The 14,634-nt window shown below is 44.6% G+C and overlaps 1 protein-coding gene across 1 annotated transcript in view; it reads right to left on the bottom strand.

The window, feature by feature from the left end:
* HMCN1 (hemicentin 1) overlaps positions 1–14,634 on the bottom strand; it is a 207,908-nt gene that overhangs the window by 93,451 nt on the left and 99,823 nt on the right. The window contains exons 27-37 of the mRNA XM_009902656.2: positions 14,004–14,134; positions 13,190–13,337; positions 12,567–12,693; positions 10,931–11,085; positions 7,952–8,230; positions 6,656–6,937; positions 5,877–5,985; positions 5,140–5,309; positions 4,759–4,913; positions 3,876–3,999; positions 2,034–2,135 (exon numbers count right to left, since the gene is read on the bottom strand). Of these exons, the coding sequence (XP_009900958.2) occupies positions 2,034–2,135; positions 3,876–3,999; positions 4,759–4,913; positions 5,140–5,309; positions 5,877–5,985; positions 6,656–6,937; positions 7,952–8,230; positions 10,931–11,085; positions 12,567–12,693; positions 13,190–13,337; positions 14,004–14,134 (1,782 nt within the window). The remainder of the gene's footprint in view (positions 1–2,033; positions 2,136–3,875; positions 4,000–4,758; positions 4,914–5,139; positions 5,310–5,876; positions 5,986–6,655; positions 6,938–7,951; positions 8,231–10,930; positions 11,086–12,566; positions 12,694–13,189; positions 13,338–14,003; positions 14,135–14,634) is intronic.

Raw genomic sequence — 14,634 nt, 5'->3', positions numbered from 1 at the left:
GCGGCGGCACCGCCCGAGCCGGGCTGCGTTCAGGCGGCGGCGGCAGCTGTAAATCTTTCCCTGGTGTTTTCGGACGTGTTCCGAAAATGGCGCCGAGCACCTGGCTCCGCCTCCCTGCTTCTTCAGCGGGCTGTGGCGCAGCTCCTCCCTCTTCCGGGGGTGGAGGTTGTGCAGCCGGATGCTGTCCTGCCTCGGTACGCGAGCGCCCAGCCGGGGGGTGCAGAGTGCCTCTGACATGCATCCGTGTAGCTTTGGTCCGCGTGAAAGCGGTTGGTTGCGGCACCCTGGATGGATTGAAAAAGGCAGTCGTGGAGCTAGATTGTTCCGACTGGCCTGCCCCAGGGGTGGAGAATTTGCCGCTGAATAGGAGAGTAAAGGCTTGGCTGAGAAGTTGTGAGGTATTTCCAGGTGACCAGGATGTCCCAAGGAGTCCACAAGGAATTCACACTGCAGGAGGACTGCGTCGCTGGGAGGTTCCATCACATGAGGAAGAACAACTGGAATGGACTGATGCTTGAGCCTGAATGAGAGACTGTTTGAGTGGACGCCCAGATGAAGATATGGACTCTGCCGGACATGTCATCAGAAGTTTTCTGATCTGATGATGTGTTTGGGTGCAAAGATTATGGTATGAAATACAGGGGTGGCATGTTGTAGTTTGAGCTGGGTGCCCCCCTGGTGCATTCACTTCCTGTGTCCAGAAGTCCAGCCCAGAGGGATGGACACAGGAAATTGTGTATTTCCTACCATAATTCTTTGCACCACTATAAGATCCAGTGCGGGGTCTGGCACTTCCTCTTTCCTTCCCTCTCCGAGACTTGGTAACTGGGGGAGAGATCTCCCGGCCATGGGCCTGATTGGGCCCAAGGCCACAGGGGGATGGGCAGTCTCAGGCCTGGCCAGCTGAGACTAGCCCAGCAGAGGGAGGGGGAAGAAGGAGCCCTGGGGGTTTTGCATGCACCCTCAGGTGGGGATGGGATCTTTCTTTGTCACTGCGCTTTGGGTTTTCTGTAACATTCACTGCTTTCTATTTAAACTTTCATCACCTTTGCAATCCGTTTGCCTGAGTCGTTATTTCTGCCTGTGGTGGGGAGGGGACCTGCCCCAACCCATTACACTAAACAAAGAGACTTCTATTACATTTCAGTAGACTCAAGGTCCCACACTTGACAGGCACCCTCAGAACACAGGGTGTTGTTTTAATCTACCCTACACTATGAAATATTGATGTGACAGGAGAAAAGAGTGGAGTGTTTATAGCTGATTTCTGGAGCACCCTAAACAAGGACATGGAACTGTTAGAGGAAGCCCAGAGGAGAGTCACGAGATGGTCAGAGAGCTGGAGCACCTCTGCTGTGAGGACAGGCTGACAGAGTTGGGGTTGTTCAGCCAAGAGAAGACTCTGGGGAGACCTCAGAGCAGGCTTCCCTAGTCTACATGAGAGCTGGAAAGGGACTTTTTACAAAGGCATGGAGTGACAGGACCAGGGGTGATGGCTCCAAACTGGGAAAAGCTTCATTAGACACTAAGAAGAAATTCTGCCCCATAAGGGTGGTGAGGCACTGGAACAGGTTGGCCAGAGAAGTTGCGGAGGCTCCAAGCCTGGAAGTGTTGGAAGCCAAGCTGGATGGGTCCTTGAGCAAAAAGTAAGAGGTGTCCCTCCCCATGGTTAGAAGGTTGGAACTAGATGATCTTTAAGGTCCCTTCCAGCCCAACCCAATCTACAATTCTATGATTTAGCTGAAGTCTAACAACACTCCTGCCTAGAGACAGGGTACCACTGTATATGCAGGACAGCAGATTGTCCTTGTGGTTTTCATCCATTCAATTAAAAATGATGAGGATCAATGGATTCCTCAATGCTTACACCACATCATTTGATATATTGACATTTCCCATTATATATTCACTTAGTAACACTTTGTAGACAGTTTAAAAACCACCTTCAAAATATGTATTACTTTCAAAAGACAGACAAAAGTGAAAAACTTTACTCAAATCTGCTTCTTGTTCTCAAAGGGGCATGGACATACCTGGCAGAGGGTTCCCAGATACTCTGCATTCAAGATGGATCAGATTGTTCACCACCACTGTTTCATTTAGTATTTTTCCTGCATCTTCCAGACTGGGTGGTTCTGGAAAAAGACAAAGGCATCAGGTTTTCATTAATTCAGCCACCCAGTTAGTAGAACATCCACTCAATGTCATCTACCCTCTGAGAAACTCTGGGCAATGAATTGCACAAGTTTCAGCTAACAACTGGATGATCAAGGAATTTCCCACAAAAGTGGGTCTTTGAAACAGGAATACTCTTTAATTACATAACCCCTCTACTCTGCCTTAGTGAGGACACATCAGGATTACTGGGCTCCCAGTTCAAGAGAGACAAGGAATACAGGAGAGAGTCCAGCAGAGGCTTCAAAGATGCTGAGGGGCCTGAAGCATTTCTGTAAGGAGAAAATGCTGAGACCTGGGGCTGTTTAGCTTGGAGAAGAGCAGCCTGAGAGGGGATCTAATAAATGCTCTGCAAGAGCTAAAGGGTGGGGGGCAAGAGGATGAGGACAGACTCTTTTCAGTGGTAGCCAGAGACAGGACAAGGGGCAACAGGTACAAACTGGAACCCAGCACGTTCCATCTGAACAGGAGGAAAAAATTCTTTGCTGTGAGGGTGGTGGAGCCCTGCAGCAGGCTGCCCAGAGAGGTTGTGGGGTCTCCTTCTTTGGAGAGATTCCAGATCCACCTGGACAGGGGGCTTGGACTGGATGATCCTCAGAGGTCCATTCCAATGTCTACCATGCTGGGACCCTGTGAGAAGTCATCATCATGTATTTTGTGGCTCTACCTAAGGCAGCCAGTCATACAGCACAGAACAGTAATTCCTGCAATGTGGCAAGCTCCTCTCACATGACCTGGTGACATCATACTGAATGCTGTAGTTGGCTTTAACAAACCATGACTCTTCACCTTATGGAATTTGCCACATGACGGAAACATCAGATAGTGTCACTGAACACGGAGGAAAGGAGATATTTCTGAGTATGAGAGTGGCACTAAAACTAACTGTTATGCAAGTATCATGCTGTAAGGCAAGTGTGGTTTCTCCTGCTAAGCCTCATCCATGGAGATACTGCAGTCTCTCTGTTTCAGTTCAGTATTCTCCAGTTACTGACTTGGTTTGACAATAGAAGTCAACACCATCATACTCATCAACAGCATTTTGCTGGAGTCCATTCCTGCACCTCCTGTATCCTCTGAGGACTGTGTCACATCAAGAATGCACAATATTTTGTGGTCACCACTAAGGCAAATATACATAAATCGTGGTGAGACCGTTTATGAAATTCACATGCCAAATTTCCCTGATTGTTTCAATAGTGCTTTTAGCTGCAAAATGAAAGTCATTTGAAGCAGGCTGGGAAAACCCCTCATAACAGAATGCTTCTTTCTCAGAAAAGCCATTCCTGCCAAATTTCCCCATTGCAAGGTCACTGTTACCCCAGAAATTAGTAATGCCAACAGTGGTACATCATCTCTTGATTCAGAAACAGAGTACCCTTCTGTGGTATTGTTTCTTTGTTTCAGAGTGGTGGGTTAGTGTCGATGAGTCTGGCTTCTCGGGCTATCTCTGAACAGAATGGTCAACTGGGACTTTCTTTTCTGTGCCCCTTCGTGCCACACACAGAAGCTTAAATCTCAAGACAGAAAACTCTTGCCCTGCCTTCTTACTCATGGAGTGGGACAAACAAAGAAAACTGAAAGATGGATGTGCAGAGTCAACAAAAATGCCAGAGAGCTTAAAAGAGAAAGAAATTCAGAATAAAAAAGCTGCCTTACACCAGCCACATTTAGTATCAAACCAGAGGCAGAAACATTACCATGCACATGTAGCCGAATGTGCTGCTGGGCTTCTCCTGCAGCATTTGTTGCCACGCAAGTGTATCGGCCAGCATCTTCCAGCAGGGCCTTGAAAACTTTCAGAGTACGGCCTGAAGACTCCAGCTGTACCAAAACAGGAAGCAAGGAACCACTTTACACAACGATCCCAGGCAGTCACTAAGTGCAGTGGCAAAGCAGACCTTGGCACTGAGCACAACCAGCCTCATCTTTCGTCTAACCTGGGGCTAATACTCATGCAAGAGGTGTCTTGGCAGTTCAGAGCCTTTGGTGGTCCTGGGACATCAGGATTATTAGCTGTAAAGAGGCCTAGATGACAGAGGGGCAGGCAAGCAAAGTGAAGAGAGGGCTGCAGGCAGAGGGAGCTGCAGCTGGCAAGATGTCACAAACTACTCCAGCCTAGAGTAAATCAAAGCCATCAGAACAGCTCAGGCCCCTGGGGCATGCAAGCACTGGGAAGGGCTGTTCTTCCAAACTCAGAAAGTGAGAAGGGAACTTACAGGTAGCTGCTGCAATGGCAGTACTTATAGAAAAAAACACATGTAACCCCATCTCACAGTGGCAACAGGTTAGAGACACCCCTTAACTAGCAGACAATCATACCTTGAAGGTAAAAGTACAACAGAAAGAGACAGAGCTGAAGCTAGTCTGACAGGGAGGTGTCTAATGGGATTCAGTCACTAAACATTGCTTTGCAACCTGAGATACCCTCCTAGTCAAGTGCAAAGCCCATTGCTCTCCAGGATGGATTATCAGCATCTTCATAGCAACACAAGAAGAAGAAAAAGGAAAAGAAGCAGAAACAAGTGTAATTTATAGTAACTATCTTTCACAGTTTGGATCCCATAAAGGAGCAGTGCTTACCCTTACATTTCCTCTGGCTGTGTTTACTGGTTGACCATCTTTTAACCAAGTTATGGAAGGGCTGGGAATGCCATTGGCAATGCACTGCATTGTCACAGACTTGTATATCACCACAGTGCGCTCAGAAGTCCCAGCTGACTTAATGGTTGGCGGAACTGCAAGAAGCAACAGAGACAACAATGAAATAGCATTTGAACATATGAACTGAAATATATACAAGCAATATCCCACAGGTAAAAGTAGCTCTATTTCTATTCCATCTCATCTCCCATTTTTCAACCTATTAATAGAAACAAGCGTTTACAGAAGGCTTGAGCACCTTCTTGACATCAATCTAAAATACAGGCAGTCTGCTGCTTCCCCACTTCCTGAGGAACCTACCATGCACTATAACATCAAATTCCTTCTCGTGTTCTCCTGCCTTATTTGCAGCCACACATTTATAGCGGCCAGCATCTGACACTTGAGCTCGAGAGACGACAAGCTTTTGTCCATCTAATAAGATCTTATGCCCAGCTCCTTCTTCGACTGGTTGACCATCTTTGAACCACCTACCAAAAAGAGAGAATAATCTGAAATTTCTAGGAAAGTAAGGTCAGCAAATATGCATAATTTTATTAAACAGACTGTTTCAGTAACTCTCTTTGCACTTCTGGGAAGGTTTGGAGATGTCAGGTAGCGTTTTGCTTTTCTGAGTGCCACACACCAAAACAGTTTGTGAGTAGAAAAGAGTATAAGGGAATAGGCACTAAGGAAGAAGTCAGAAAAGTGACAGCTGGGAAGCAGCACCAGAGGATGATAGAAATCTCCAAAGCAGAAGCAGTCACTGGTGGCAGGAGAAAAGCGCATGATTGCATTAGCAAGGGAACGAGGGTTTTGGCAGCTCTTGTTAGCTATTTCAATTTCCAGGGTATATTGTCACAAGCATACCAAACCACTTCAAAATAAAATCCTGATCCTGCTACGTGTCTGCCTGATGCACAATCAAGATAGGACTTTCTCCATCACATATTAACTGCCACTAAATACCATGGTCAGTTCCTAAAGACTGTCTCTAAGTTCATGTAATTAACCAGCAGATTGTTATCTTTTTAACACAGTCATACCAATCCCCCTACCTGATAGTTGGTGAGGGTGTCCCTGTTGCTGAACAATCCAACTCCAAAGGGCTATGGAGAATCACAATGGAGTCCAAGAGCTCATCCCCACCTTCCACAAACGGTGGGACTGTGAGAGAGAAGAATCCATCACCAGAAATATTTAAGCATACAGAAATATCACAGAAGTCTATCTCAACAACCATGTTAAAACCCAAACAATCTTGACATTCATCTTATTTTGGGGAAACACTGATTTGCTGTTCACTATGAACCACTGTCCTATCTGAAGAGAAGCATCTACCCAATGATCTTTTGCAGCTGGACTGGGGAGTAAACACCACCATACTGCCCCTCCCAGCTCCTTCACTGACTAGCAAGACCAGTGAGATATCCCTGGAGTGGCAAAACGGATGCTGTACATGCAATAGCGTGCAATGCTCCTCAAAAGAACGGTTCAAACCCTAAAAAACCAAGGCTTTATAGCTCTTAAATAAACCTTGTGAGGAGAATGTGATTAACATGTGCGAAGTTCATTGACCTAGAGACATTCAGAAGGGACTGAAGAGATGCAGACCAGGACAACAGTTTCAATGGGAAAAGAATAATAATAAAAAAATAATAATAAATCTTCCTCATGAAATGTTCCAAACATGCACAACACAGCTCAAACTCAGAGAAAGATGTCCTCTCACCAGAAGCAACTACTCAGTGATACATCATGATACCGACAGCAATAAGAACATGTTGTATTAGGGTTATGGAAATCTGATCAACTAGGAGTTCTGTTGCTCACACACCTAAGATTTCCACTTCATATTTGATTTCTTGTTCTCCAGCAATGCTTGTGGCCACACACAAATATTGGCCACGGTCAGCCGGAACAGCATTCACAATCTCCAGCTTCCTGCCCCCAGCTACCACACGGAGGTTGGAGCTGGCTTTCACAGGCACACCATCTTTTAACCAGGTAAGGAGGGGCGGAGGGTTGCCAGCAGCATTGCACTCCAGTGTCAGTGAATTGCCAGCCGTCACCTGCATGTTTTGGGCTGTGGCAGCATTGCCCTCAATTACTGGAGGAACTGCAGAAAGGAAAAAAAATGTATTGCAAGTGAATAATTCTGCAGCCAGAAAATATATTAAGAGCAAATCGGTTAGTTCCTCCCCACCCACTTTGGCTTTATGCTCCATTATGTCATGCACAATTTCATGTGAGAATTTGCCGCTGGGGCAAGCCAAGAACAAAGGCCAGAGAAGTCAATTGATGCAGTTAAGTATTGACCAACTGTATAAAACAGAGGACCTGCAGGGATTTGAGATGGATGAATTAAATCATAAAGACTGTAAAGACCTTTAAGATCCTTGAGTCCAACCATAACCCAACTACCATGACCACTAAACTGTTTCTTGAAGCACCACATCTACACACTTCTTGCACACCTCCAGGGAGGATGACTCCACCACCACCCTGAGCAGCCTGTTCCAATGCCTGACCATTCTTTCAGTGAAGAAATTTCTTGCTAATATACAACATAAACCACCCTTGCACAACTTCGGCCCATTTCCACTCATCCTGTCACTAAGTTATTTGGGAGAAGAGACCAGCACAAGCCTCACTCCAACCTCCTTTCAGGGAATTGTAGAGAGCAGTAAGATCTCCCCTCAGCCTTCTCTTCTCCAGACTAAACAACCCCAGCTCCCTCAGGCACTTCTTGTACAACTTGTCCTCCAAACCCCTCACCAGCCTTGTTGCTCTATGAAGGTCTTAAACAGTACCCTAAAGATCCCACCCAGAGTGGCTATTTCAGGTAAATGTTGTTTGGCCTACACACTGAGAAAGAGAAAGGCTACAGTGAGCAGATATAGTTCTGTTATTTCACTAAAGCATGTTATCAAAGCCTGTGAAGTCAATAGCTTCCTGACAGTCACAAAGCACGAGGTGTAAAGCTCCTTCTACATGGTACTGCTAATGCAGGTCAGTCTTTAAATGCACTGCTGTGTACTCTTGACATGCCTGCAAGGCTGCTGACCTAATGAAGACAGAGAAGCTTTCCTGTAATGTGACAAGCAACCAAGTCAAACAAACTCTCACATACCGTAGACATCCACGTCATACATCTTCTCAGCAGCTCCAGCAGCATTGGTGACACGACAAGTGTACTTGGCAGAATCGGCTACCTGGGCCCGGGGTATCTGCAGGAACTGCCCTCTGTCCACGTACAGAGCTTGAGGGCTGGAAATAACTGGGCGTCCATCTTTGTACCACGTAATGGTGGGAACAGGGATTCCCTTGGTTTCACATTCCAAGTTTATCAGATTGTTGAGAAGTGCTGATACCTCTGTGGTGGTATTTCCTCCTTTAATACTAGGAGGGACTATTTCAAAAGACAAAACAACATTACAGCCATGGAATACAGGTCTCTGCAGATTTAAATGGAGTAAAAGTTAGGATGGGGCAAGAGCAAAAGATTTGGGAGCAATCAGATTTCCAGCCCTAGTGGGTTTGTATTATTTCCCCAGCAGTCTTATACACTGCTGGTACAACTCTCCGGGACACAGAGTTGAAAGCAGCTGCAAGGGCTCTACAAGAAAGCTGGAAGGGACATTTTATAAGGGCTTGTAGTGATAGGATGAGAGGGAATAGATTGAATCTTGAGGAGGGGAGATTTAGACTGGAGATTAGGAAGAAATTCTTTACAGTGAGGGTGGTAAAACACTGCAACAGGCTGCCTAGGGAGGTTGTGGATGCCCCTTCCCTAGAGGTGGTCAAGGCCAGGATGGGTGAGGTCTTGAGCAGCCTGATCCAGTGGAAGGTCTCCCTGCCATGGGCATTTGGAACTAGATGATCTTAAAACTCCCTTCCAAACCAAACCATTCTATGAATTTATGAAAGCATGAAAAGAACACAACAGAACCATCTAATTAGAATAGAATAGAATAAACCAGGTTGCAAGAGACCTTCAAGATCATTGCTACAGCAAGGGGCACTGCACAACATTGCTGCCTTATTAGAGGAATGTGGAAACACTTTAACTTCCAGGCTCCAACCTGTGCCATGTTAGGACAGCTGGGCCTCCAGGCACCTTTCAGTGCATGTAGGCATGGCTCTACATCTTCCCTGCCTCTGCAGGGTGAAGGAAGAGCAATCCCTGTACACCTCAGGAAGTGCATCCTCCCAAAAATTAAACAGCAACCTGCTATTTAAAATGCCAGAGACACCTAAGAGCCTCTACAACTGTAGTAGGAACTGCTCAGGACTCAAAACTTCCGAAGATGAAGTCACTTACTTGGAGACTAAATAGGAGCTTAACAGTCTAGCTTCACTCTCTTATTTTTGAAACTTTTGGCCTGTGGTCATTCCCTTGCTCTCTAGGCAGCAGTACTGGGATTTTTCTAGCAAACAAGTCTTCATGTAAATCAGCCAATATAAAGAGTTTGTAAATCTCTGTCAAAGTAATAAAAACACAGTGCAATTGGCAACAACTAAATTCATGACTGCTGAAAGTACCCAACATCTGCCAGACATATTAACTCCTCTGCTGCCAAGCATGCTCAGTACATCCCAGCCTTTCATGGGCTTCCATAATGGTCATTTTAAATGTCACTGCAGAAATGTGAAGCAAAGTGGCAGTGAGTGGACCTGCACCTATGAGATGCGTCTTGCAGTTTTATTAAAATCATGATGAAATATTTTTCTATTTCAATAATTTCTGTGCAAAACCACCCCAAATCTAGCAAACCTGCTGAAACACACTTGGTTCAAAGGTGAATGCATTTCTCTACCAACACTAGAGGCATATTTCTGTGCATGGGGATGCTCCATGCTTCAGAAACATCCCAGATGAGGGAAATGTTATAAATTCACAGATATCAGAAGACACAACCAGAAGCAAATTCATAGCAAATGAGGACTCAACAGATCAAGGGCTCACAGAATCAGATTCTCTCTCTCATGCTTCAGACACAAGAGTGTTTTGCCACCTAGAGATATCTGCACTTGTTTTCCCCTAATCTCTGCTGACACTGTGCTCACTCTGTTTTTCAGGTCTGACTGGGCTTTCATATAACTCCCAAACTGAAAAGCTCTTCCTCCTGCCTGCTTTGAAGTCCTCCCTCAGAAGTTCCTTCTTCCATGAATCTTTCTCCTCTTTTTCTCCCAAATGATGATCTCCTAATTTACATTAAACCTAGCTACACCCATCACAGGAACTGTCCATCCTCCATGTCTTTGCCAAGACTCCATTGTAAAACCACAAAAAGTGTACTCTGTGTGCTATAAACTTCACCAAAATAATGTAGTGTCCTTATCTCAAGCTAGTAATTCTTATCTTACTACAAATGACCTGAGTTTACAGCAATTTAAGTGAGGTGACATGCCACACTACCTGAAGATCACCTGGAACATTCTTTTTCTAAGACTATTTGGGTCTGATTCTTAGTGGGTTTGCAATTTGCTTTATACTTTTGCACTAGCTAACTTTTTCCTGGCTCAGTTTACTTCTAGCACCAGATTAAGGAAAAGATCACCATGAGTGTCTGAAAATAATGAAGACAATGTGATAATCACATAATTCAGTTTAAACTAGCCAATAGCAAAATTCAAGATGTTGGGCTTTCAGCAACTAGAAACCAATTTAAAAAACACATACAAGCCACTTAAAAGCTAAGCTTGCAAAGTCTATATCCATACTTGATACATACAAACACTCAAAAATATCACTTTGAAGAGGTTCATAGAATGGTTTGGGTTGCAAGGGACCTTAAAGATCATCTAGTTCCAAGCCCCCTGCCATGGGCAGGGACACCATCCACCAGACCAGGTTGCTCAAGGACTCATCAAACCTGGCCTTGAACACCTTCCTGGGCAACCTGTTCAATTGTCTCACCACCCTCACTGTCTAAATCTGCCCTCCTCAAGCTTCAATCCAGTCCCACTCATTCTGCCACTATAAGCCCCTTTTAAAAGTTTCTGCCAGGCAGAAGCCTTAATTTATACTTGCCTGAGTATCTCCAGAAGAGAGATCTTATCAGTAAAATTAAAGGATCCTCTAGGATAAGGCAACCTATAAACTTACCATGAATGATCAGCTTGACCTCCTTGACTTGTTTTCCAGCAGTGTTGGTGACACTGCACTGGTAACGGCCTTTGTCAACCCTTCGAGCACTCTTTATGTGTAGAACTTGACCTCTGTCCAGAAGCTCAACATTGGGATCACCCAAAAACAAGGGCCTGGAATAGAGATTGTTTTGCTTCACAAAACTTTCACAGACTCAAGGAATCATAGAATGCTCTGGGTTGGAAGATGCCTCTAAAGGTCATTTCAACGTTAATTTCAACTGACAGTGATGACAAGGGCTCCATTGTATGGCAGTAATTGTACCACTGAAGAGAACCATTAAGCGCTAGATCAAATGCATTAACCCAAAAAACCACCACAGAGTGACCAAAATACAATTAATTTCATTCCTGACTTTTTAGATGAAACCAAAGCACAGAAGTAGTGTATTCAAGTCATCCAGGATGCCAGCATCAGAGTCCTGCTGCTGATCTCAGTTCCCTTCCTAACTATTTATCTCATGACAGTCCTTTGAGGATAATAAGAAATGTCACTATATCACTAACAAAAGTAAGGAATTGTCACATCAGAATACCTATGAGTACTAACCAATGTCCATACTGACCTGCACTGTTTTGGTATTCAGTTACTATTTACATTGTCAAGAATTCTTCTCTAGGTTTGCTTTCCTAGGGGATGGGATGAAGAACTGAAACATGCAGGCTGCAAATGGTTTAAACCCTTTAACGTATATATGCTAGAGCAATGTTTGACCAATGAAAAAACCATGTTGGCAAAACAACTGTTTTAACTAACAATATGTTTAAACCAATGCAGATAACATAAACTCAAAGAAATGTTTGTGTTCCTCTTGGTTCAAGTATTATCTGGCTTCAAATACTGTAGAACTGTTCTGCAAGTGCCAGCGTCACAAAATAAAGCAGGATGCTAACTTTTGACTGAAGAATTTACCACCTCGCACCCTCACAAATTATATCCAATCTCAGTAAGTTAACACTTAATAGTTAAAAGCAGAGCTTGCTGCTATAATGCACTGTGGTGGGTTAGCCCATCCTGGGGGGGGGGGGGGGGGGGGGGGGGGGGGGGGAGGGGGGGGAGGGGGGTGTGTGTGAGAGCCCTGCTCTCCCCAGGGATTAAGGAAACCTGATCCAGGCGGATTTGGTTCCTTCCTTCCTCCCCCAGGAAATCGAGTTAGCCTGTTCCACTCCACCTTCCTGCCTAGCAGAACTATAAAGGGGAGGCTACTGCAACCATTTTCTTTCTCTTTTGCTCCTGCCTTGCCTGGGTGAGAGGACCAAGAGTTGCTGCTGGCTTCCTGGTTCTCTGCCACGTGGTCAGGCCTGGTCTTTGTCCCTGCCACATTCACATTTCTCCAAAGGACTGTTTGTTTTGTATATCTCCCTATCCCCTTTCTTTCCCCATTTTTCCCCCTTCCCTTATTTTTTCCCTATTCTTTCCCCTTCCATTTTCCTTTCTATTGGGAAAGAGGAAGGGTGAGTGGGGGAGGGGTTTTCCCATCTTGCCCCTCATCTGAGCTCTTAAATTCCAGTTAAGGCTCAAACCATAACATGCACTTTGCATGTTCTGAGGAGCAGTAACCTAGACCAAAGCACAAAAACTATAATACACTTACTTGCCATCTTTGAACCAGTGTATATCAGGAAAGGGGAAGCCTTTGGCTCTACATTCAAGACTGATCTCCTGGTTGAGGATGACTGTGATTTCACTGGGGGTCTCAGCACCTATTATATTTGGTGGGACTTCAAAAAGACAAACATTACAGGAAGAACTGGTTTTTTTAAGCAGAGGAGGTTTGTTATGAAACTGGAAGAAATGCTGTAGCAGATCATACTGCTCCCTCAAAACAACTTTAGCTCACACTGCAAAGTAAATCCTGCTAGATCACATCATTTCTACCACCACAAGCACTTCCACAGTGTGACAGTTATGCTGGTGAACTCTGCATAGTCGACTCCTTGTATTACATGGCAGTACATCCAAAACACAAAACAAAGGATCAAAGACCAGAGGCCATTCATGAAGAGCAGCATTTTGCCTCTGTTACTACAAGAAGGGTCAATTTTAAATATTCAAAAGCCATTGTAATGAGTGCTTCAGCAGCCATTGTTTAATGGGCAGTAAGGAAAACTTATTTATAATGGGTTAAATTTTATTTCCTTCTTGAATTATCAATTGCTTTTCCAATCATAAACTTAAACCCAAACAATACAGCAAAAAGAAACCCAGGGAACTAACCTAGTACATCGAGGTTGAACAGCTTCTCAGAACTTCCTGCTACATTTATGGCTTTGCATGAATATTGTCCAGCATCATCAACAGCAGCTTTAAGAAGCTTCAGCATCTTCCCATTGTGCAAAATCTGGAGTGTGCTGCTTTCCACAACCTTAAAAGAACCCGAGACATTAGCCTTATGTGATCCAAGTTACATCAGCCAACTATCACAGCTGGATTTTCATAAGAAAATGGCAGTTTTAGTCTGAGGATAATATGTTTCCCCTTTCAGTTAGAGCACTAATCTCCTCCACTTCTGCAATCTATTCAATATGGCTTGTAACCCAAAATGCAACAGAGAGTGGGGAAAAAACCCAAAATTCCTTGTTCATCAGTAATGCTCTGTCACAGAGGTACATAAAGGGGGTCTCTCCTCATCTTAAACTATCACTTCTCAGCTTCAAGCAGATGCACAGGACTTTGAGGATAATCCTGAGGAATTCAGATCGTCTGCAAGAGTTCTTATTTCTCCATCTACAGAATACAGAAAATACCATTACTGGTCTCCTCTGCAAGGACTCTGGCATCGAGAACACTGAGAGATTGCTAAGGTTAATTCCTTGGGGAATCTTGAAAGTAAGAGTTTACTTTTGCCTTACTGACCAGCTGAACTAACGGATTAGCCATACTTAGCCTCCTTTCTGTGTGGGTGTTCTCAGTGCACATACAGGCAAGCACATGTATTTACTTCAGATGAGCTCTCACAGCAGCCTCTCTAAGTCAGTACAAAACTGGCTGCTGATGGCCATGTTACTTCACTTAGGTTAGTCATACGTACCTGGATATCTTCTTTATACCAGGAGGTGATGGGGAAGGGGCTACCAGATACTTCACAGAAGAGACTTACAGGGTGATGGACTACTACTGATGTGTTTGTCACCTTTTCTTGATCTCTGATTTCAGGAGGAACTACAAGAAAGTTCAAAGTCATGTATTAAGCCTCCTGTTCCAGTGATTTCCCCTTTCCTCCTTCTCCCTAAGTTAAGGAAGCTAAGGACAACTGTAATCTAAATTTCTCAGATATTTTTCATTCCTTCCCCAATGCTTCCATTTGCCTATTGGATCTGGATATCTTTCCCCGTGTCCTTTCTTTATCAAGAACACTCTCTTGCCCAATATGAGTGAGACACTTTGAACAGGTTGCCCATGGAAGTTGTGGACAGTGTTTAAGACCAGGCTGGATGAGACTTGGAGCAAGATGAGCAAGATGGTCTACTGGGAGGTGTCCCTGTCCACAGCAGAGAGGGTTGGAACTGGGTGATCTTTGAGGTCCCTTCCAACTCAAGCCGTTCTATCACAGTATCAGACTCCCAGGGAAATACACTGAAACACACCTATGTATTTGCATGCATTTCCACATAATCACCATCACCAAACACAATCACCATCACCATTTTAAGGGAATAATC

The sequence above is a fragment of the Dryobates pubescens genome, chromosome 11 (genome assembly GCF_014839835.1).
Source record: "Dryobates pubescens isolate bDryPub1 chromosome 11, bDryPub1.pri, whole genome shotgun sequence".
In the NCBI taxonomy this organism is placed as follows: Eukaryota; Metazoa; Chordata; class Aves; order Piciformes; family Picidae; genus Dryobates; species Dryobates pubescens.
This window is presented reverse-complemented; position numbering and strand designations above follow the sequence as displayed.